The sequence below is a fragment of the Nelumbo lutea genome, chromosome 6 (genome assembly GCF_056320005.1).
Source record: "Nelumbo lutea isolate HS-2025 chromosome 6, American lotus-T2T, whole genome shotgun sequence".
NCBI lineage: Eukaryota > Viridiplantae > Streptophyta > Magnoliopsida > Proteales > Nelumbonaceae > Nelumbo > Nelumbo lutea.
In genome coordinates, this window is record NC_142689.1 from 20433921 (window position 1) to 20456828 (window position 22908).

The 22908-nt window shown below is 35.4% G+C and overlaps 2 protein-coding genes across 2 annotated transcripts; both read left to right on the forward strand.

The window, feature by feature from the left end:
• The first annotated feature begins 2169 nt into the window (after positions 1–2169).
• On the forward strand, positions 2170–6987 carry LOC148847806 (protein trichome birefringence-like 41). Its single transcript, XM_088948101.1, has 5 exons — positions 2170–2665; positions 3405–3576; positions 4102–4277; positions 4395–4553; positions 6457–6987. The coding sequence occupies exons 1-5, from the start codon at positions 2367–2369 to the stop codon at positions 6758–6760; spliced, it is 1110 nt and encodes a 369-aa protein (XP_088804227.1). The 5' UTR covers positions 2170–2366; the 3' UTR covers positions 6761–6987.
• Positions 6988–11248: 4261 nt separating this feature from the next.
• LOC148847807 (protein trichome birefringence-like 38) lies at positions 11249–17687 on the forward strand. The gene is made up of 5 exons (XM_088948020.1): positions 11249–11779; positions 12270–12441; positions 15972–16147; positions 16236–16394; positions 17258–17687. Exons 1-5 carry the CDS (start codon positions 11490–11492, stop codon positions 17568–17570), a joined length of 1110 nt encoding a protein of 369 aa, XP_088804146.1. The 5' UTR covers positions 11249–11489; the 3' UTR covers positions 17571–17687.
• Positions 17688–22908: the final 5221 nt, after the last annotated feature.

Consider the following 22908-nt stretch of genomic DNA (forward strand, 5'->3'; position numbering starts at 1 on the left):
AGCTTCAAAGAAGCTAAACAATAGTATTACCCTTACCTGTTTTAACCCCCAACTTAAACTACCCAAGGGCCCAAGCCATAGGTAGCTACCAAATCTTTTGACTTTAGATTTTGTACTATCAAAAAACAAAAGATAAAAAGAATCTTTTGCCTTTTGACTCTATTAGTAGATGTGCATGTGCATTATATGTAGAAAATGATGATGATGATGATGTTGATAATCTCCTTGTCACAATTCATATAAAAAAGATACCTAAGTGAATCTATGTAACTAAGGGACTATTCACATTTCCTCTTAATTCTTATATCTTAAGAGGAATATTTTAACTTTAAGAGAAAATTGGTTGTTCATCTCCTCTTATCTCTTATCTCTTTAAGTATAATCATACAACTTTTTATTTTCCAATGATACCCCCAAAAAGACAAACAAAAACTCTCATATATGGGATGAAAATGGATATTTGATAATTTTCAGAATTCAGAACAACATTCTCTACGTTCAAAGTTTAGAGAAAAGAAAAGTTCACCAATACCAATATACCTCTTAATGTAATTATTGCACTTTTAGATATCATACTTTAGAACAAATGAACAGGTCCTAAGATAAATAATTGTATCATGGTATATAGTGGATTTTTGTGCATTTCAACTTGAAGACTTGCTTTGAATCTTGCTACTTTTAGCTTATATTAAAGTTTAAGTCATAGTTGAACTAGATAACTAGATTAAGGGTCCATTTGGTTTACAGTCAGAATTGGAATGGTCTATTCCCATAATATGTTAGGTTTAGATAGGAATGATAATGGGAATTGAAATCAATAAGATTAATATTTCATTTCCAAGGAAGGGTCAGGGAATGACCATTCCCTCAAATGGGGGAATGCCATTCAAGCAAGAATGGAAATGGGATTCCGATTCCATCCAACCAAACAGTTTGGAAATATAATAAGCCCATTCCAATTCCAATTCAGGACCGCTATTCCTACAAATAAAGCGGGGCCTAGTTGATCTATCCTTTTACTTAGATTTTTGGGTTTGGTTCATCCCAAACCACCCTTTTTTTATGTAAAAAAAACTTTGACTTTGTCAACAACCCAATTGCATGGTTAAACCACTAACCCATTTGACTTGGTCTATGAGTCATGGGTTAGACATTAATTATCTTTTTTGTATGCTTATCCATTTTCATCATTTATAACAATATTTATCATTTATCACTCATTTATTTTGTTTAATATGATGAACATATAATATTAGAGATGTGCTCAAAGGTTTCTATAAAATTTATGTTTTTTTTTTATATTATTTTTATATTTCTATCTATTTTTAAATTTATATTATTTCATGAGGGGAGTTGAATTACCAAGGTGTTTCATACTAGAGCCATCATTTCTCCAAGGTGCTTCCAACATGTGAGCACTAGGCATTTTGCTCTCTCCCTCATTTTTTTTTTTCTATTTGGACTCTATTTTTTAGAAGGCTAGTGAGAAAATGTCGTTGTTGAGAGTTTCTTGCATTGGAAACAATATTTTCATCTTTTTGCCTATGTGGTGCCTAATGGTCTTTGATTGGCACAAAATAACAGTATAAAATGTGCACAAAAGCCAAAGCTAATTTACCAAATAGCCTTCGTTTTATCTTAAAAAACTGCAATGATACCAAACATCTCCGAGGGAGTCAAATTCAGAAGTAGCTAGAGATGTTTCAGTCGAAGAAAAGCCCATAAACACTATAGAATATAGATAACTGCTTTTTATAACAGTATTCATACAGACGTAGATTAGAACAGAAGAATTCTGTTATTCGCTCCCCATCTAAGAACTTGGTTTATGATATCGTCAAAAAAAAAAAAAAAGATCTAAGAACTTGGTAATAGAGATGTTAAACAGATTCCAATCTGCAGCAAAAAAGCGCCCCTTCAAATGAGGGTCCCTCACTGAACCAAAACGGCAAAACCCTCCAATTTGAAGGAAGTAAGCATGGTAAGATACTACTCCAGGATCAGCACATTTCACAATGTGATAACGACATAACCCTTGTCGAATCTAGACCGCCTAGAAAACTTGGTAGGACCATCCTACTAGGTCTCTCTCTCTCTCTCCCTCCGAGTATCACAGATCACGGCGAGTGAGGTGTCGTTACAGTTCAAACTTTCCTCATCTGATACTACAAAATCCGTGCAAGAAATATATACGAAAATGCAAATTTGGACTCTCTCTCTCTCTCTCTCTCTCTCTCATTTCCTTATAAAAAACCATTCATTCTTCCTCTCCAAACACACAACCACGTAAAAGTGCAAAACCCATCTCTCCATCTGTTTGTTTATCTTCTTCTGGTGGGTATCCAGAACTGATCGAGATTGGATAGATGGGTCTCTGGTCCCATCGCAGTTCCTCCTCTGCAGCTTCTGTTGCTTTACTGCTGTTGGTCTGTCTTCTCCAGCATACCAATGCGAATGATGATGGGCAACTAATCAGCAACAGATTAAAAGGGGCGAATGGCTGCAATTACTTCCAAGGCAGTTGGGTCTACGATGATTCCTACCCGCTCTACAATTCGTCGCAGTGTCCTTTCCTCGAGCATGAGTTCACCTGCCAGAAGAACGGCCGGCCGGATCACATGTATCTCAACTATAGATGGAACCCCACTGTTTGTCACTTGCTAAGGTAGATTTATTTCTTTTCTTCTTCTTCTTCCTATTGTTTAGAGTTTAGCCCAATGGTGGGATTTTTGGGCCGGGCTTCAACTTCAGGAGGAGGGTCAGACAGACAGACACCGTTGCTTGCTGTTGCTGACACCTGAGTTGTTGCTCTATCCGGACTCCGGAGCAGTGAGACAGAGGAACATCCTTATGGGCTGGACCAATCCAAAATTTACCCTATTTGTGGGCCTACCGTGAAACATTTTAACTTGGGCCAAAGAGGGTGGTCTAAATCCAACCTGAAAAAGTCCGGTTTCGTTGGTTCGGATTGAAATTCCTATTCTAGGATTGAAAAGTATAAATTAGAATTGACTTTGGATTGGATTAGGGTTGAAGGCTTCATATTTATATAAATATTTATTTATGTATATAATTTGTAGCATGTATCATATATGTATATAATATACAATTATACATCCATAAATGCATGTCTGTATGTCTGTCTTTCCAATAAAGCTGAAACTGAATTTACTTCAACCTTAACATTTGACAAAATGTAGAGAAATTGACCCAACCTGAACCCAACAAGAGCCTAACCCAATCCCAAGGCAACCCAACTCGAAACATTGGGTAGAATTAAGGTTGACCTCAACCCGGCCCAACTCAGTGCAACTTATTATAAACTTTCTTTTTTTTTTGTACATTTTATGGACTTAGATTAGTAGTTACATACAAATTCTGAATGAAATTATTCGATATTGAAGGTTCAACGGTGAGGATTTCTTAAGGAGATTGAGAGGGAAAAGCATCATGTTCGTAGGGGACTCGCTCAGCCGGAACCAGTGGGAATCACTGACGTGCTTGCTCCACACTGCAGTCCCACACGCCAACTACACACTCCAGCGACAAGACGCCCTCTCCAACTTCACTTTTCCGGTTGCTACCTTGCTTTCCTCTGAAACATCTCCATTAATAAGTAATCAGTGTTTGTTAGAACCGGAAAGCTCACTGGGTCACCGGTTCTTCAGTTCAACCACTGGGTCCCATCAGAGTCAGAATGTGCTAACACAGAAAAGTCCAGACACATTGTTGATTGTCCAGTCCATTTACACCAGACCCCAAGACAAGAGCCCATCATGAACGTCAACCACTCTTGCATTGAAAAACTAAACATGAAGACGTTGGCCTTTGGGCTGGGCTGGGCCATTTTATAATCTCATCTGTTAAATGCGACAAGGATCATGTGGGGCCCGCGAAGTTTTAGTCTCTGCCTGATTGGGGCTTGTTGAAGGACTTCTTCGGCCTTTGACTGAGCCACTTGATAATCTCATTCTCGTCGGTTAAATGGGACAAGGTCACAAGGGATCATGTGGGGCCCAAGTTTTTTTTTGTCTTGTATTGGCCCACGTGGCAACTTGAAGCAGTATGTGTGCCTAAGCAAGTTGATAAAATGTGTTGCAGGAGTATGGAGTTTCAGTGATGCTGTACCGCAATGTGTATCTGGTAGACATTGTAAAAGAGAAGATTGGCCGAGTTCTGAAACTCGACTCGATCGAGGGAGGCAAGACATGGAAAGGCATGGATATGTTGATCTTCAATACATGGCATTGGTGGAACCGCAGGGGCAGCATGCAGCCGTGAGAACTAATCCTGAAAGCCTTGGGATTATTGATTTATGACTCAGTTTGTTTGAGTTGATTGGTGAAATGAATCAAATAACAGATGGTGGTGATGAAGTGTTTTTTGTGTTGCAGATGGGACTTCATTGAAGTAGGGAACAAGATTTACAGAGACATGGATCGTATGCTTGCTTTTGAGAAAGCACTTCTCACTTGGGCTGGATGGGTCGACTCCAACATTGATCCACTGAAGACTAGAGTCTTCTTTCAGGGTATTTCTCCATCCCATTACAAGTAAGCTTCTCCGACCCTTTATTAGAGCTCTCTGTTTTGTTTGCAGTGCAAAATTGAAAATTTTAATTCGGTTCAGTTTTGCTTCCTTTTGTCTGTAATTATGATTTGCACTCTTATTTTGTACAAAATTTACACCACATTCTTCCTATCTCCATTATCTTTCATGTAAAGTGAATGCAAATATGTAGAGTGTAAAACAGCCCATATAAATTATAAAATTGGGTTAGTTTTGCACTGACAAATTTATCTTCTTATTTAATAGACTTTTAGCTGTTATGGGAAACTGGATTCATTCAGAGAAAAGTCCATTCGTATAGCCATCATAGCCTTGCATTGAGAATATTTTCCCATTAAATAAAACACAGAAGTATGGAGACATTCCCAATGAAAGGTTGTAAAGGCTGTTCGAAGACGAGCAGACCTTGCTCTCACTGAAGCCGACCTCCTGTTATGAATGCAAACACAAATTCCAATAAAGCATATGCCTTTTTTTATTATAAAAAATCCAATTGAATGCAAATTTATTTCTTTTTTATTGATGTATATTTACATCTTATTATCAATGCAAATATGCATTGGAAAATATATTTTCTGTCATTTATCCATGTATAAATACAATGTTGTCAAACATAAGCAAAAGTGAATCATACTGCAAATTTACCCTGTAACTCAGAGAATTTACAGTCAACCTATTTCAACTCCCATGCATTTAGACCACTGAGTATGAAATTTTAATTGCAAACATGAGGTATTGACGTATTGTCATATATATAATGGAATGGATGGATGCCTTGAAAGTGCCAAGTATGCTAGGTGATTTTATGGATATGTTTAAGAGGGAAATCAGGATTGATTTGTGTTATGTAAAGCTTAACAACTAATCCCCTCTTAAAAGTGCCAAGTATGATTACGTTTGAGAAGGATCATCAAACATCCACTGTTTGGATGTGCTTCTGTTTTTGAGCTTTGCACCATGAAAAACAAAAATGAGCACACAATTGTTTCGAGTCTTCGGTAAGAGTTGATTTTAAAATCATAACAATCTGAGGCTAAAATACTATTAAGCCTTGATAAAATCATAACAATCTGAGCCAAAGTACTTTTAAGCCCCAAAGCATGCATAAAGCCTAAAATTGATGTTTTTTGCTCTTAGACTTTAAAAGCAAAATCCTAAGGTTTATAGAAACGCTAACATATTACATACTTTTGACTTTGAATCTCAGACATGCATAAAGCCTTGCTTTTCAGTGATATGGGCATTCTGTCATAGGGACAGATTTTCTAGAGTTTTACTAATTTATTGTGTTTGGAGATAAGCTTCAGGATTTATGCTTTTAAATCCAAAGAGCTAGCATATATAAATCCCCAAATTTAGGGCCTGTTTGGGAGAACTGAGCTGATGAAGATTCAGCTAAGCCGGTTCAACTGCTAATGAAGTTCTGGACAAGGCATTCAAAGAGGCTGCAGCAGCCGATTTGGGCTGTCTATGTTGGGGTGTGGGACCCACCTTGGAAAGCCAAGAGCCACTATACTTCAGAGTTCAGCCGCCCTCCCAAGCATGCACTTAGGCTTTATGCTTTGGGGCTTAAAACCGCGTTTTGCTTTAGATTATTATGCTTTTAAAAACAACTCTTACCAATTAAACGTTCAACACACACATTAATTGTCTCGTTTTTGTTTTCCATAGGCCAAAGTTGAAAAGCAAAAGCATATTCAAACTGAGGGCCCATTTTTGTTTTCCATACGAAGCAGTACTGAAGTTGGTGTCCACGTACCATTACATGCATCCTCGATCGTTGCTCTGAAACTATATAGCTAGAATTGGATTTCATAATCAAATTCATGTATTGCTATATTTGTTGACCTCCAATTGTTTTCCTATGTCCTCTTATGACTGAAACAGAGGCACCGAGTGGAATGAGCCGAATAAGAAAAACTGCCTTGGACAGACGCAGCCTGTGAATGGGTCTACAAACCCAGGACCAGGAGCTTCACCTCCGGCCTTAGATGTGATCAAGAATGTGCTGAGGAAAATCTCCAAACCTGTCAATCTGCTTGACATTACTGGCCTTTCGCAGCTGAGGAAGGATGGCCACCCATCTATCTATGGCTTTTCTGGGAAAGAGGGAATGGACTGCAGCCACTGGTGTCTGCCTGGTGTTCCTGATACTTGGAACCAACTTCTATATAATGCTCTTATACATTGAATTGAAGAAAAGAAATAGTAATTATTGGATTAAACATCAAAATAGTATATTTTAAAAGGGTGACCATTATAGATTATATATTCCATATTATATCTAAGTACATGATATTATTGATGTTTCATATATGATTTATGTATACCATTTTCTTTTTCTTTCTTTTTGTTCTTTTTAAGATATTTAGTATTACTAAATTTATTTGCAGATAAATGCAGACTCATTTGCAGAAATATTGCAAAGCAACTATAAATTCAAGTCACCAATCGTAAGCAAACAGGTTTAAGATTCCAATTAATCTAAAATTCAAGCCAACCATGCATCCATACCTAAGAGTAAGGGTGTCAATGGATCGGTTTTGAATTGGACCCATCCAGTCCAAAATCAAATTGGACGGGCCAATAAGACATATCAGATTGAACCAATTCAATTCAAAATGTTTATTAGATTGGATTGAACTTGGTCCGTCCATAATAAATTTATATTGGATTGGATTAAGTTAATATCTGGTCTATTGATATAATAAGATAAGAATATAAGTGCCAATAGACCAGGTTTGGATTGAAATCAATCTAAATCAAAGACAAATTTGAACAGATTGAATGGTCCAAACATTGAATTAGATCGATCCAGAATGAACCAAAATATTCATTGAACTGGATTAGACTTGGTCCATTTATAATGGACTCACATTGGACTGGATCGGAATGGACCAAATCCAGTCCCATTGACACCCGGCCCCTACCTAAGAGGCTTAGACCCACAAACAATGAAACAACCAAATGTTAGAAGGAGATTTTCTATAGAATGGAAACTAATTTTGGCAAATTATTCCAATAATTTTATTAATTTTCTATTATTCAGAGTTTGTTCTTTTTTTTTTGTAAATTATTCAGGATTCAAGTACCGTATTGATTTTTCCTTTTTTTTTTTTTTATATTACATACTACACATTACAGGGGAATAGGGAGTGGGGGAGAGCAGGGTGTATGTGAGGCACATTGGCCATAAACACCATATTGATAAAGTCATCGATATATAGAAAATTAAAAACGCTTTTTTGTCTTAATTTTTCATTTAAGAAATTTAAGGCTGTATTTGGTTTGATAAAAATAAGAAACAAATAAAAATTTGAGGAAAGGTTCTTCAGAAATTTCGTAAAGAACTTACCCTCAACCTTTTATTTCTCTTATTTTCCATAAAATCAAACATAGCCTAGCCTGCTGTTTATTTTTCTTCCCGGGTGTCACTGTTTTTGCTTGACTTAAAGTGGTAACCTCCCTGCCCCCGGCCCCCAATAACCAGACACATATAAATTAATAAATAAATAAAACAAAACAAAATTACTTATTAATCACACATATAGCTTCTCTAGCATTTATGCTTTTCAACCTCTATTTATTAGCTTCTCTGTTTGATTATAATAGTAATGAAATTTGAAAACTGAAGCACTTTTCAACCTTTAACCCAGTTAGTGTGACTACATGTTTGTTCAGTTTGCGTGCTACTAATTTCTAATCTTATGTATTTTGTTTTTTTTCCATTATTAATTTACAATTTCTCAATTTATATGTAACTAAATAAGTTATATTTCATTTGCCTACATGTTTTTTAATTTATATATACGAACATTACTGAAATTATCTTTATGCCTTCTCGTTATTCTTTTTTTTTTTTCTATATATTTTAGTCTTAGGCCTGATCAATTCTTCATTCTATTATGCCTCAACTACATCTTTAATTGCTTAATTATTAAATCCCGCTGCCACCAGGGGTTTGGGGGGGTTACAGGAAAGGGGATGGGCTACCCAACAAGGGGTAGCCCCATGAAGCGAAAAAAAAAGTTTGATTTTCTAAAATGCTCACAATTACTCTAGTAAGTACTGTACAAATAAGATACTTTTAAAAAATCAATAAGGCTCTATTTAGATCTGATCCAGATACAAATTTTGCACTCAGTTTAAACCCGCATCAATTTGTTTGCCATTAGGGAAATTGTCTAAGACTCATCATGGGTTTTCAATATTTCCCTTAAACTCACCACAACTTTTCAAAATGTCTAAAACTCATTATGTTAGTAAAGTTTTATTTTCCAAAATTCACCTTCTGTTAGTGCACCATTTATGCTTCTTAACAGAGGTATCCATGTCAGCATAAATAACAATTTTCATGATCAAATTACCCTTGAATGGCGAGTTAGAGGAAAAATGGTCTTTTTTAGTTTTCAATTTTCTTTCTTTTTTGCATTTTTAGTATTTTGTTATAATTTTCAATGTTTTTTATAATTTCTGGTTTTTTTATTTTTTATTTTTTACAATCTATAAAATTTCCTGTATTTTTTGTTATTTATTTGTAATTTATGTGTTTTTCTATAATTTTTGGTATTTTTTCTACAATTTTTATTTTCTGATTTTGTTTTTCAATTTCTATAGTTTCTATAATTTGAAAACACTTTTTTTATTTTGTTTGCAATTTTTATAATTTTTTATATTTTTTTGTATTTTCTATATTTTTATGTATTTTATATTTGAAAATATTTTTTTGAAATTTTCCTTTTTTCATGTCTAAATATTAAAATGGTAATATATTAACACCTATTAATTTATTTTGTATATATTTTATATTTTTCTATGAAGGTTAAAATAGTAATATATTAACACCCATTAGTTTGTTTAATGTCAAGTTGGTGACATGGTGAGTTTTAGACATTTTGAAAAGTTGTGGTGAGTTTAAAGAAATGCTGGAAGTTCATGGTGAGTTTTGGACAATTTCCCTTGCAATTATGATTTATATTTCTACTTGTTTCAAAATTTTGCATCTAAAAGCCTAATGCAAAATTTGCATCACCTTCTTTTTATCTTAATTAATTAACAGTCTACTTGTTTAATGTCAAGTTGGTGACATGGTGAGTTTTAGACATTTTGAAAAGTTGTGGTGAGTTTAAAGAAATGCTGGAAGTTCATGGTGAGTTTTGGACAAATTCCCTTGCAATTATGATTTATATTTCTACTTGTTTCAAAACTTTGCATCTAAAAGCCTAATGCAAAATTTGCATCACCTTCTTTTTATCTTAATTAATTAACAGTCTCATAAAAGTGGGGACCACATCACTTTGCTCCCTAACTTACTCCAATCTCAAACAATTTGACCTTCACCTTGCCTCCATTCTCTTTCACATGAAGTGGAGATCACATCATTTTACTTGCTGCTTTTTTTTCTTCTTTTTCAATAAACAAGATATGAAGAAAAAGTAAACCAAAATTTAATTTGCAACCCCCTGCACTTACACTAATGCAAATGACACAGTACAAACAAAGTCTAGGGTTCAGTTTGGGAAGAGTGCAAAACCTTGTATTCGGTATTTCTAAACCTTGTATTTTTATTGTACATATTTGTATTTCCACTCTTCTCAAACTCAGCCTAACTGGTCATCTTTAAAAATAGCAAATTAGTACTACCTTATTATACCTCTTAAAATCCTTTTAAAACATAATCTTTATATTTGACCCTTAATAATTTAACTAATATTATTTGATATATTTATACGGTGCTTAAGGCTGTTTTTGTCTGCAGTGCAAATCTAAACCTTGTAGAAGATCTGCACTTGATTTAGTTTTGCATCTATTTGTTTATAATTGTAATTTGCATTTTTTTGTCTCATAAACTTCAATTTTTCAAAAACCAGTGCAAAATTTGTAACACCTCCCTCCTACATCAATTCTAGACCACATCATCTTGCTTCTTACCAATTAACCCTCCTCTCTCCATCCTATTTTATATTTTACTTCCTATAGTACTCCCGCAAACAAACTGAACCTAAAGATTAATTGAAGGTAAATATTAAAATATAATAATTAACAACAATTTAAGGCAAATCAACCAAACAAGTTATACAATGCAAATATACAATTACACTGAGTGGCATGATTTTCAAAATCAGATTGGACTGGACGGTCAAACCGGAAAAACCAGGAACCGGTTAGGTGACTGGTTCCAATTTATTTTTAAAACCGGGATTTCTCAAAAAACTGTTGATTTTGGTCAACAAATTGCTGACCCAAACAGTAACCGTTTGAACTGTTCGAACTGTTCAAACGGTTTTGACCATTTTTTATTTATTTTTATTTGAACGATCGGACCATTTGACCCAATAACCGGACCCTGACCGGTTCGATCTGGGTCGATTTTAAAAACCATGCTCAGTGCCAGTGGAGTTCCATTTAACCCTTAATTTATTATTTTATTCTTTATTAAACCCTTCTCCCAAAGAAAGAACCTAACTCAGCTGCACTTTGAGATTCGAGAGAAAAGAAAAATGGAGCAAACAAATCTGACTTTGCTTGGAAGGATGAGAACCATACAATTTTGCACCATGTAATGATGAGAAACTTCCTTTACGTCACGACAGAAGCAGAACCACATAAACAGTTTCGCTGTTCCCCACTACCCACAACAAAATATGTATATATGTGTATATATATTCCTTCTCTAGTTGTCTTCATCAACTTAACAAAACCAAACTCAACCCACGTCCTTCCTCCCTGTTTCCTCCTTCCTCTCACCTCCCATTGGTTCACATTCTACTGTTTTACTTCTAAGTTACTGCAATGAGATCTCATCGATCAAGAGCTCATTCTCATTATATTACACTGAAAGCCTTTCTCCCTTTCTGAGTTTCTTCTGTTCACCACTTTCAGTGTTATTCTCTGCTCTTGCAGTCTGAAAATCAAGTAATATGGGAAATGGGTTTCTTATCTATAGCTCAGTTTTTGCTGTTGTTTTGCTAATTTTATCATATGCCGAGCAAACGAGTGCAGAACGTGAACACATTGATAATGTAGACAGAATAAGATCAGCTGGATGTGATCTCTTCCAAGGGAGTTGGGTGTTTGATGATTCTTATCCTCTTTACAACAGTTTGGATTGTCCATTCATCGATAAGCAATTCGACTGCCTGAGGAATGGGAGGGCTGATAAGCAATTCCTCAAATACAGATGGAAGCCCAACGCCTGCGACTTGCCAAGGTAAGGCCCCTTCTAACCCATTCACCACCTCTCAGAAACACTCTCACTTCTGCTCACTTCTTCTTCTATGGATTTTGATTTAGTCAGGGATCACTTGGCCTTGGGAAGCCATCAATAATTGGAATCTATTTTAGATTTATGCCCCACCTTGTATTTTCCCATCAGTCTGATCATCTGATAACAGTCCAATGGTTGGTTACTTAGAAGCAGCCCTGAAAGCTGAAACACCCCCCACCCATCTCAAAGAAGAAAGAAAAAGAGCAAAAAGAAGAAAATCTGAGCTAGGGATCTCTCCTTGAAATCCGACCCTTTTCTCTTTATCATTGAGAAATGGGAATGTGGGCATAATAGGATAAAAAAACAAACCGGACAGGATGGACCGGCTGACCCTGTACTGATAAGCCCTTAAACGGTTCGAGTGAATTCAAAAGCCGACGTTGGACGAATTTGGATTCTGATGTTGTAAACTGATGTTAATTTTATGGTGTAGATTCAATGGAGAGTATTTCTTAAGAAGGTTTGAAGGGAAAAAGATCATGTTCGTGGGGGACTCGCTAAGCCTGAACCAGTGGCAATCACTGATATGTATGCTTCACGCTGCAGTGCCACAAGCAAAGTACACGCTAAGGAAGATGGGCACTCTCTCCAACTTCACATTGCCGGTTAGTCCTTAGCTTCATTTCGTTCAGTTTTAGAATTTCAATCCTTTGTTTGGATGGATCCCAAACGAAATGGAAATACGTTTGATCATTCAGTTATAGGCTTATAGCCTAGAGTCCCTAGACCAGACCTGGGTGAACCGGTTTACCGGAATTGTCATGTTAAAACCAGACTGGGTTGGCCCCACATACCAGTTACCAAGGCACTTGCGGGCGTTTGCCAGGAGTATAAAAAGTGAATGCAAATTTGTTCAAATTGAAGAATGCAAAACTAATTTTTTTTGCACTGATAAATTGATAGTGTGTTGTCTGGTTTTCAATAGGGGTGCAATTTGGGCGGGTTTAGCGTTGGGTTTTTGTCAAATTTTGAACAGATCGAACCCAAAGCCTAGTATATAAATGCTAACTTGAGCCAACCTGAGTTGCACCCCTAATTGTGATGGATGCAAATGCAATTCTCAAGGCTGGAACCATCTATATATATTGACCAACAACTTGAGTGTATATTTTGCTCCCATTAATGGTTCAGCCTGAGTACAAATTCGCTTCACTTTTTGCATTTGCATTCTCAACAATTATTTTACACTCCTAAAGTCCTAACCAATTAAAAGTAGAAAAATAACATTCTTACCAAATGCATCTTTTGAGATCTTGGTGTGCTTTTTATTTGCTTTGACCGCTCTAAGATAGACCAACTTGGAAAGTGTAGATGTGGGGCACAGTCTGAGTCTGCCCATTGGCCAAGGTTGGACCAACTGCATCCTTGGCTAGTTAGACTAACCTTTCGCCCTGGCAAAAGACCAGTTCCTTCATTAATTCTCTTCTTCACTCCCCTTGAAAGAGTCCGGATTTCCATCAGAGGCCATTTTCTTCGTCGAAGGCGAAACGAAGCAAGCTTAGCTATAATTCCGCAGGATATTAATAATATAAGAGAAATGGCAAGTTGGCAACCCTGTTTTGGACACACTAAGGGCCCGTTTGGCTCGTGGGAATAAGGGTTTGGAATTGGAAATTCTAATTCCAATTCCAACTGTTTGGTTGGATGGAATTGGAATTCCATTCCTTTTTTCTGGTGGAATGGCATTCCCCAATATGAGGAAATAGTCATATCCTCTCCCTCCTTTGGAAATGAAATCTCATTCCAGCTTATTCCAATTAAGGGTGAGCATTATTCGTTTAAAACCAAAAAACCAAGCTGAAAATTTCGGTTTCGGTTTTTTCGATTCAATTTTTGGTTATTTTGATTCGGTTATTTTGGTTTTGTAAAATTTTGGTTTCCATTTTGATTTTGGTTTTTAGGTTTACAAATCCGGTTAACCGAAAAAACCGGATTAACCAAACTTTATTGTCTATAATATATATTAACATATAATGCATATATAATATGTATAAAATATATTATATTATATTATGTATTAAAGTATATAGTTTATTATATACATTGTATAATATATTTTTTAATATATGTATATATATATATATATATATATATATATATTAAAATATATATAGAGTTGAGACTCGGTTTTAACCGAAATAACCAAAAATTTAACCGAAAATTTCAGTTTTTCAATATTTCAGTTGCAGTTTGGTTTTTTATTTAAAATTTTCGATTTATTTGGTTTGGTTTTTAACCAAATAAACCATTTGGTCACCCCTAATTCCAGTTCCTGTCTGAACCAAACAAACTATGGGAAGAGATCATTCCAATTCCAATTCCAATTGTGAACTAAACGAACCCTAAACTTCTTTAGTCATGGAGTACAATTGGGTGGGCTGGGCTAGGTTTATGGTAAACCCAGGTCCAGCTGTAAAATTTGGGCCCAAGGCCCGATCTCAATGTCAAACCCGACCTCAACCCGGACCCAATTTGTACTGAAATTTGATACACTCAGTCTTGGCCTGGGTTTGGATTGGTTAATGAGCCCACTTTAAAATTTGACATGATATGTGCATGTCAAATACATATCTATATATGTATGGATGGATGTGTATAGTGATAGTTGGATTGGGCTTAGGTTGGAATAAGATTGGGTCAGATATGGGCTACCTAAGGGATATGAACCCTGGCCCAACCCCCCCCCCCCCAAAAAAAAAAGGACACAAAGTCTTAGACCCAGGTCCAGGCCGAGGACGGAAAATCCAAACTAGTCCATATAAAATTGCAAACTGGGTCAGTCCAAACTAGGGTTAGGCTCACCCAAGTTGCACCCCTACTTGGCTGCTTTTCTCTCCCTATTTTTCTTGAAGCCAAACACAAGTTTTACCACTGAGCCATTAACAATTCCTCATATACCACTTCAAAAACATGCGACAAAGAAAGCTATTTCCTTGTATTTTCCTATTACCAAAACAATGCCCATGATATTCTATTTTCCACCTGTTCTTGTATTGTATTCATTTTAGTAGTTATGAATTTTCATGAGATTAAGTTATTGTTTAAATTATTGATCAAATGGTTTTTTCTTGGAAAGAGATAAAAAGCATTTTTTTTCTTGAAAGAAAGATAAAAGGCATTTCAATGAATCATCCTAGCTCCAATTACCCACAATGGTCATAAAATTCTAAAATAAAGTGATGCTTAAACCTTGACAATATCTTTAGAATAGAGAAACAACAATGAGCCAATGACCAACTCTTGGAGACTCATCTATTTCTTTATATAATGTGTCGTATTTTCATGGGTCTCACCATATATGCTGTGTGAGCTCTTCAAAGAGTTGCATAAAATCACTGTTTACTAAACAAATGAGGATTCCATTGTCAATGTTCTCTTTCTTTTATTTATTTATTTATTTTTTTAAATTTTAAAGTAATATCTAGCTTAGGATCCCTTACTTTACATACTTTAATTATTTTAATTTTTTTATGAGACTTTTTTGTCATTTTTATATAAATGGAAAAAGGAAAAGTAAAAGAAAAAAAGATTGTGGCAATACTTTAGGTATTGGATTGTCTAGTTGCAATCTTACTTGAGTCCGGACTTGATTTCTATTGATTATTTATAGGGGTGGCTATTTTGCTAATTTCTGAATTTCTGAACCTGCTGAACTGAATTGCTTATTGTTTTGTAATTCCACAGACAAGATGATTGCCTCTCATGGAAATTACTTGTACACTAAATGGGCCTAGTTTATTTTTTCCTGAATTCAGTAATTATTTCTGCCACTTTTAAAGCAAAAACCTTTTTTCACCCTTTATAAAATGTTTTGATTTAAATGAGAAAAAAACATGGTTGAAGGAGCTTAATTTTGACTTGTCAAAGATTTATTCCAATCCAAGGTCAGCATGGGTATGTCAGTAAGACTAAGTAGTTTAAGAGAGGACCAAAGTGTCGGCAAAATCTGAATTCATGGACAGACAAAAATGTCACCTTCATCTTCATCAAAACAAAGGTCCTTGTGTATAGGAAACTAATAACACATCTGCATTGCTACCATACACGCTGGGTCCATTCTTGAATTCACTTACACTCTTTACTCATACACTCTTGGGAGCAAAAAGAGTCTCATTATGCAAACAAAAAATTGCAGGGTTATGGGGTATCTGTAATGCTCTCTCGCACCGCATTCCTAGTCGATTTAGTGACCGAAAAAATCGGTCGAATTCTGAAGATCGACTCCATTGAAGGTGGTGACGCGTGGAAAGGCGTCGACATGTTGATATTTAACACATGGCATTGGTGGGTTCACAAGGGAGGCAAACAACCGTATGAATCTGCAGCCTGCTATGGACTAAAAACTTAACATAGTTCTATAGAGAGTGATTGATCGATGCAAATGGTTTTGGTGTTGCAGATGGGACTACATTCAAGAAGGAAACAAGATGTACAAAGATATGGATCGTTTGGTTGCTTTTGAGAAAGGGTTGACAACATGGTCTAAATGGGTCGACTCCAACATTGATCCAGCCATAACAAAAGTATTCTTTCAGGGCATTTCTCCTACCCATTACAAGTATGCTCTTGGGCTCTTGTTAGTAATTATATAATAATCTATTTCTTAAGAGAAAAAGTAGCTAGAATTAAAGAAGAAATTAAAGCAATTTGTGTAGATCCAAAGTGGTCAATGGTTGTGGTGGACTACCACCACATTGAATGGTCTAATGGGTATTAGCTACTTTTCTAAAGCACAAAGAATCAATGTTCTTTAAAGAAGGACCGGACTAGCATCATGTTGACTGGACATTTGAAACCACAGAACTATTTTGGGGCAATAGTTTTGAAATACTGCCTTGCAGGGACATTGCAAACACAAAGCTTGAGCCAAGTTCAACTCAATGCTCCCAGCCATCCGGACCTAGGGCTGTCAATGGACCAGATTTGGGTTGGGCCCAATCTGATTAAGCTTATCAAATCGGATTGGACCATTATATTATTGGATTGGATTGGAATTTATCATATTGTGTCCATTCAAAATCTGATCCAATTTCAAATTGAATTGGAAACTCATATTCTCATTCCCAATCAATTTCTCACTTACAAAATAGGTCTTCCTCTCTCTCTCTCTCTCTGAACCTATCCTCTCATTCTTTTCAGCCTGAGATTTTACTATTGTATCAAACCCGAAATGCAAGTCAACCTAATATGAGTCTCTGTGTCTATCAATCATATTTCATTGTTGAAAGTTGAAACTCAACTACTTGAAATTTTGGGTGAAAGCATATCCCATGACATCAACATGTACAGGATCATCAGAATGCATGGTCAGGGATGAATTCCTGTGTTGTGTTGAATCCAAGCAATTCTTCTCTTAGAATCATAAAAACTTTTTACTGATATCACTTCATGTTTCTCTCTATGTGAATTCCAAATAAACAGTGGCAGCGAATGGGAGCAGCCCAAGATGAACTGCAATGGGCAAACACAGCCTCTAAATGGGTCTGCCTACCCAGGGGGTTCACCTCCAGCGGTAGCCGTGGTGAAGAATGTCTTGAGTAAGATGTCCAATCCTGTTGATTTGCTGGATATCACAACACTGTCACAGTTGAGAAAAGATGGGCACCCATCTATCTACGGCCTTGATGGGAAGAAGGGAACAGATTGCAGCCATTGGTGTCTTGCTGGTGTTCCTGATACTTGGAACCATCTCTTATACGCATCTCTCATTCTCACTAAAGATGGCCAAATATAGCCACGCTATTTATTTGTGGAGAACAAATTAAGATCATGATTTGTTGAATAACAACACCATTGTTCTTCAAAATTGTTGGAAATAAAATTAAAATGTCTCTGTTTGTTTGCAATGCAATTTCATTTGCGCCAGTACAAATACATGAAAGTAAAAAATCGAAAAAGTGTGTGAATTCTACTTCACTTTTGCTTCAGGGTTTTACTTTATTCTGCTTCAAGTTTTAATTTATTTCATTTACACTGCAAACAAATGAAAGCAAAATTTCAAAACAAAACTTAATAAATCAAAATTTACTTTTGCACCAGCGCAAATGGAATTGCATTACTAACAAACTAGGCCTAGATGGTCGAAGCCTTCCAGAAATGTGCAAGGGAGGTGGCAACATTACCTGGAGAAGCATCAAATCAGACATGAATCCATCTCTTTGAGTTTTACTAAGAAATGTTACCTAAGGCTGCCTTTGGAAACGATACAAATAGAGTGTAAATCCCAGTTCAGGGTAAATTTACACTCTAGTTCACTTTTGCCGGTGTTTGACAATATTATATATATTTTTTTTGTGAAAACAAATGGATTTCATTAAGCAGAAAACGATGATATACAGACCAATGCATATTTACATTGACAATAAGATGTAAAAGTACATCAATAAAAACGAAGTAAATTAATTTGCATTCAAATAAGCTTATGATAAAAAGGCATATGCTTTATTGAAATTCCTGTTTGTATCCATTATAGCTAAAAATCTATTTGATAAATTCATCAGTGCAAAACTAACCCAACTTTATAATTTTTATGAATCATTTTACACTCTATATATTTACATTCACACTTATTTACATTGTTTCCAAACACAACCTAAATGAAATGCAAAGACGATATGCTATTAAACGCTCGGAGTTTGACATGAGACTATTAAGCTCATTTATTTATTTATATTTTTAGTTGATAACCACTACTATATGAGATCAAACCGCTTTTCCAGGCTCTTAATCTTCTGGTTTAGCTTGAGAAGTTCAGTTTTTTCAAAACTCTGATATAATAATCTTCTCCTTATTAGCATTTTTTATGAACTAGCCTGAAAATCAAGATATGCATCGTTTCACTAAGCTAAAATCTGTCCAAGTAAACAGGGAAAGGGTCCACCATTAGATGGGTCACACATTAAAGAATTAGTTGTATAAAAATTATCCCAATGGTAAATACTTGATCAGATTCCAATAGCAGTAGAAAAGCTAGATACCGTTCTATATACCGTTGTTTTAATTTTTGATAAGGATTTGATGGAATTCATGAAAGCAACTATTAGGACTACTGTAAATCAAAATCCAGAGAGCTAAAAGTTAGCTAAGTTGTTCAATTTTTTGCAACGGTACTGATCTTTTAGCTTTTAGGTAGGTGACCACATGATTTGGGTAGGGGTGGGGGTAGCCGGGTAGGGACCATGTCCTATTTACGTTGTTTTATGGTTTTAGATGTCAGCAAAACATAATCCAAAATAAAAATGATTAGGCCTAGTTGGTTTGCATAGCAATTTCATTTGTGCTGGTGCAAATCTACGTAAATGCAAATTCTATACTTTAATTTTGTTTCAGTATTTTGGTTTAATTGTATTACATATGAAATAAAATAAAACTTGAATCAAACCAAAATTAAGCCTTAATGCTCAGTTTGAAAGGAATACAAATACAAATATATAGAGTGCAAAGTCTTATATTTTTGTATTATTTTGTATGTATTTGTATTGTACATATTGCATTTATACTCCTTCCAAACTGGGACTAAGCAAAGGTCTGGTTTAATACTAAAATACATCGTGCTAGTTCCCAAAGACCGCTGCCCAAATATTAATTTTTGCTTCTACGCGGCGGTCTCTTTAAAAGCTCTACCATAGTTCTCACCATAGCGGCAGTCTTAAATGACCGCTGACACTAAACCCTGGTTTAGGCAGATTTTCTGGTAGTGTCTCATGCATTTGTATTAGTTCCAATGAGATTGCACTACAAAAAAACATATGCCATTGCAAATTGCAAGAGGTGTCGTCATCTTATCTAGTAAGAGTTATCAATTCAAAAAAAAAAATACGAAGTACGGATTTCTCCAATGCATATTTCTGATTTACACTTCAGAGTAGGACTGTTTATGAGTCGGGTTGGGTCGGTTTAGTAGTGTTTTTTCAACCGATTCAATCTGGTCGAATTACCTATAGATCAAATCAAAACCGACCCTCTATTAAGTAAAATCGACCTGGTCGGTTTGAGTCGGTTTGGGTTTCAACCAATTCCAAGTTTGCACAGTGCACATAAAGTCAAAGTGCAAATATTATATATAATATTTTAGAATATATTTTCTGGAAATATACATATTTAAAACCCAAACATATATACAAATATATCCAAATATATATTTTCTAATTTCTGGAAATATATATTTCAGAAATATATATCTGATATATTTCAAAATATATTTTTTCAGATATATATTTATTATTTAAAACTAAAATATCTATATTTAGCAGATATTTTTTCAGATAACTTGGTTCAGTTTCGGTTTTCACTTATGAAATCGAAACCAAACCGAATCGAATTATTGGTTTGTTCATTTTTGCAACCCAAAACCGACCGGTAGTGAAGAAAAACTAGCTAACTCGGGTTGGGTCGGGCCGGGTTGGTCGGTTTGGATTTATTTGTGAACAACCCTACTACAAAGCTACAAACATTCAAAAGGACCACAACCCACACTCTATGCACCAATGCCCACCCGTAAATTGGCATCAATTTTGAGCTGGCACCTACCCTAATAGTACTTTAAGCCTACAAATTTTGATCCTGGGTTAATCGGTCATTCTCCTAAAAAAAATTACATATTTTTTTTGTCTGTTTAGAAGCATAATACTTGTGCTATGTCAACCTATAAATTCGATTGATTTTTAGAATTACAAAAAAAAACTTTAATCTGACCATTAAAAAAGCATTGCAATCAATGTAATGTCAAGTCACCTCAAACTCATGCATATATAGCATAAATCGAGTTTTAGAAAGCTTGCGACCGTTATAGAGCTATTACCAACATTTTTATTAGAAATGTTTAAAACTTATTACCAACATTGCTATAAGAAGAAAGAACCATTGAGCCTTGAACGAAAAAAAAAAAATCTTCTTTGTTTGTAGAGTAATTGATTATCACAACCAAGCAGTTGATTGTTTTAATTTGTCAAAAGTAGGTGACAAACTACTAGGTTCAAGTGTTACTCATCTAACTTGTTAACTATCAATTACTCATCTAACTTGTTAACAGTTGTCAGACATAGTCGAATATTAACTTTTCATTAATTGACTACAAGCAAGAGCCAATGTGACACCACACTTGCTGTCATAGGTAGCTGGCTACTTAGTAATACCCATCTCTACTGTCATAAGTAATTAACTACTTCGTTATGGGCAATTGACTACTAATTATGTATAACCTTAGAAACTTTAACTAGTGGATGACTCCTAATGTATAGGAGTTAGACTTCAGGTTTTCATATTTAGAATTTTCACAGTTTAGTATAAAGTCTAGCCATCTTTTTCTGTCTAAACCATTGGTCTCTAAGATTTTAGTAATACCAAGGTAAGTCTTAGTCAAGCCTGTCGTATTGCATCTTATAAATGGTTACATCAAGTCCTTAAGATTGCGTTTGTTTAGCATAAATACACTTTTACATCATGGAATTATGTATATGTTTGGTTCTGTTTAAATTTATTGAGTAAACGTTTATTAGTAGTGCCACATAGGCACTCTGTCAACAAATGCTTCATTAATTGCATTTATGTGTATGGAAGTTTATAAAAACAAACTTCGGTTTCTGTCCGCCTCTCCCATTTCAAGAAGCTTCATTTTAGAGCTTCTTAAAATTGACATTTTACTGATATGGTGCTTAATGGCATCTACATGTCATAAACGCCCTCATTAAATATGTTTTTTGATTTTACAGTCACACAAGTACAAAACGGAACCAAACACCCATTTATACTCATGCTCATTAAATATATGTCCAATTTAAGAGAATGTAAAACGGGGACCGAAGCATTGTACCCATTTACACTCCATCCCATTTGGTTACGAGGAGGTAAATGCATAATGCAACTTTTACATGTGCTTGGTTGATATACAATACAAGTAAAAATGAAAACATATGTAATGACCATTGGCCATCGTCATTTGTGTTTTCCTTCCCCATCTTGTCCCTGCAACAAACAGGGTAGTTTATTTTTTACTAGTTCAAGACTTCAAGCTGATATCCCACAATTCCAAAACCATCCTTCTCCATCACTGGATCCGAAAACTTTAATTGCTTACCAAAGGCCTTAGAGTTGGTGAAAAGTGAAAACCTTGAAAGGATTAATAGAGAATTCAACCTTGTTCACAATTTCGGTGCGGCATCCAAGGGATTGGTTTCAACAGCAATCCATGACCTCCAAGAATCCTTTCAAGGAAACTAGGGAAGTTCTCGGCATCATAGGTGGTGATGAGATGACCAAGAGGCATAAATGGCGGCATTGTGAGCCATGGGCCATTGCCGATAGTGTTAGCCAGAGATTATCCATGGGTTTGGGGATTATCCATGGTGCTAGAGATGTTAGTTAGGGCAGAAGAAAGAGCATTAATTAGAGGTAGAAGCAGATTTGGTAATGGTTCCAAGAAAGTTCCGAAATGTTTTATTTTTAGGTCGGGTTGCTGATTGTATCTTGGTCGCCATCTATAGGGAAGGCGGAGGCAGTGGTCGTTGTATCGCCTTCAACTCTCCGATATATGAAAAGAAAAGAGAGATGGGAGCAAATTTTTACTATTTACCTTGATAAAGAAGAGAGAAAAGTTTTACATTGAAAAAATCAGTATTAAAATTACACCGATTGTTGATGTAAAAACTTTCTTTATTAGAGTTTTATGTCCATTTATGATCTATATTAACACCATTACCAAATGTGAGCAAAACCAAACCAGAGTGCAAATTTACATTGGTCTAGAGTTTAGATTGCAAATAAATACAGCCTAAAGAAATAAAACGTTAGAAAATTCGGAGTTTGATGTCTTCTTCTTCTTCTTCTTCTTCATGGTAGCATAGTATCTTGTTTAGAGAGAGTTTAGTCCATCATTTGATACAATTGCTCATTAATTTGTGTCTTGAATCATCAGTGATTTAAATGAGTTTGCCATCAATTCTTTTGAGCTCAATTGAGGAGTCTTTTGGTACAACTGCACACTCGTCTTTTCACAACATTACTATTCTCAATGGGTGTGTTATCCTTATAACGAGCCAAGCTTCTTGGTGATTATCCTTATAACGATCCAAGTG